Here is a 1,340-nt window from a genome sequence, read left to right on the forward strand (position 1 = left end):
CACGCCCCGTAATCGGACTTTTGTCAGCCCGGATCGAGACTAATAGGCTATGTAGGCGACTTGCAGTCGACAGCACACTCCATCAGTTTGCATGCTTCCCGTCACTGTCAAGTACATGGCACATAACTGTTTGTATGACAAGAATAGTGTACATCATATTGTAGACCTAGTAAGTAACATTGAGCTGTAGTAACATATCACACAAATCCTACACCAGAAACGAGCGCTATCCTTGGTCTTCACTAGCTCATAATTTTCGCTCAACAAATCGAAACTGCACAAGTAAGAATAAATTATAGAAGGCTTATGCCCCAAAGCCGTAGAGCGTGCGCCCAGAGCGCTTGAGAGCATACACGACATCGAGCGCCGTCACGGTTTTCCTAATAAAAAAAATAGCAAGCCGTCGGCGTGAGAACTAACACTAGCCACAGCAGTTAGATCCTTACCTCTTGGCATGCTCGGTGTATGTGACCGAGTCACGAATAACCTGTAGGGAGTCAGGTGACAGCTCCGCAGTCAGTAGCCGGAGTGACTCACGTTCTCGAGGAAGATCTTCAAGACACCACGAGTCTCCTCGTAGATGAGGCCTGAGATACGCTTCACACCTCCACGGCGAGCAAGACGACGAATAGCCTGCGGAACATCAGATAGGTGTTGATTGCATATAAGAGCAAGGACATACGGGCTTGGTAATACCCTGGATGTTGTCACGCAAAATCTTGCGGTGACGCTTGGCACCGCCCCTACACAAGCCCAGTTAGATATGACACTCACTAAGAAATATCGATGGCACTTACTTTCCGAGACCCTTTCCACCTTTGCCGCGTCCAGACATTATAGTTTATGGTATGTATGCGTGGTGTGTTAGATGAATAGAAGATGATCGCACTTGGTGGTGGTAGTGGTAAGAGGGTGAACAACGCGACTTCTTCGTTGATTGGCGTGTTTATATGTAGGCACGGGTCACGTGACCTCATCATCGCGTCGGGTCCATAAACGTCTAATACTATTACTAATACTACATAATACTGTCTTGAACCTATGGCCTGAGCACATACTACATAGTACTGTCTTGAACCTATAGCCTGAGCACGGACCAGCTTGAAAACTCGAAGTGCAAGCCCGCCCGAGAACGGACCATCTTGACCACAAAAACTCGAAGGCTGTTTTAGGGATGGATTCAAACGAAGCCCCTACGATAATTTACAGAGAGATTTCAATGAGTTGACTGTCTAGGCTTCTATACACAACCCTCGCGTCTGCCATGGCCACTTCCTTTCGCTTGAGTCGGCCATCTTACTGACTGGATACGGTGGATATGTGAATGTAACTACATCACT

General features: G+C 47.4%; 1 protein-coding gene across 1 annotated transcript; it reads right to left on the bottom strand.

Moving 5' to 3' along the window:
* Nucleotides 1-304: 304 nt before the first annotated feature.
* Nucleotides 305-748, bottom strand: BJ212DRAFT_1289934 (histone-fold-containing protein; the record flags this gene model as incomplete). The annotated part of the gene is made up of 4 exons (XM_041332079.1): nucleotides 305-380; nucleotides 447-487; nucleotides 538-633; nucleotides 683-748. Coding segments are annotated over 4 exons (279 nt in total), but the record flags the coding sequence as incomplete, so codon positions are not given.
* Nucleotides 749-1,340: the final 592 nt, after the last annotated feature.

Source organism: Suillus subaureus (genome assembly GCF_016647635.1).
Source record: "Suillus subaureus strain MN1 chromosome Unknown BJ212scaffold_228, whole genome shotgun sequence".
In the NCBI taxonomy this organism is placed as follows: Eukaryota; Fungi; Basidiomycota; class Agaricomycetes; order Boletales; family Suillaceae; genus Suillus; species Suillus subaureus.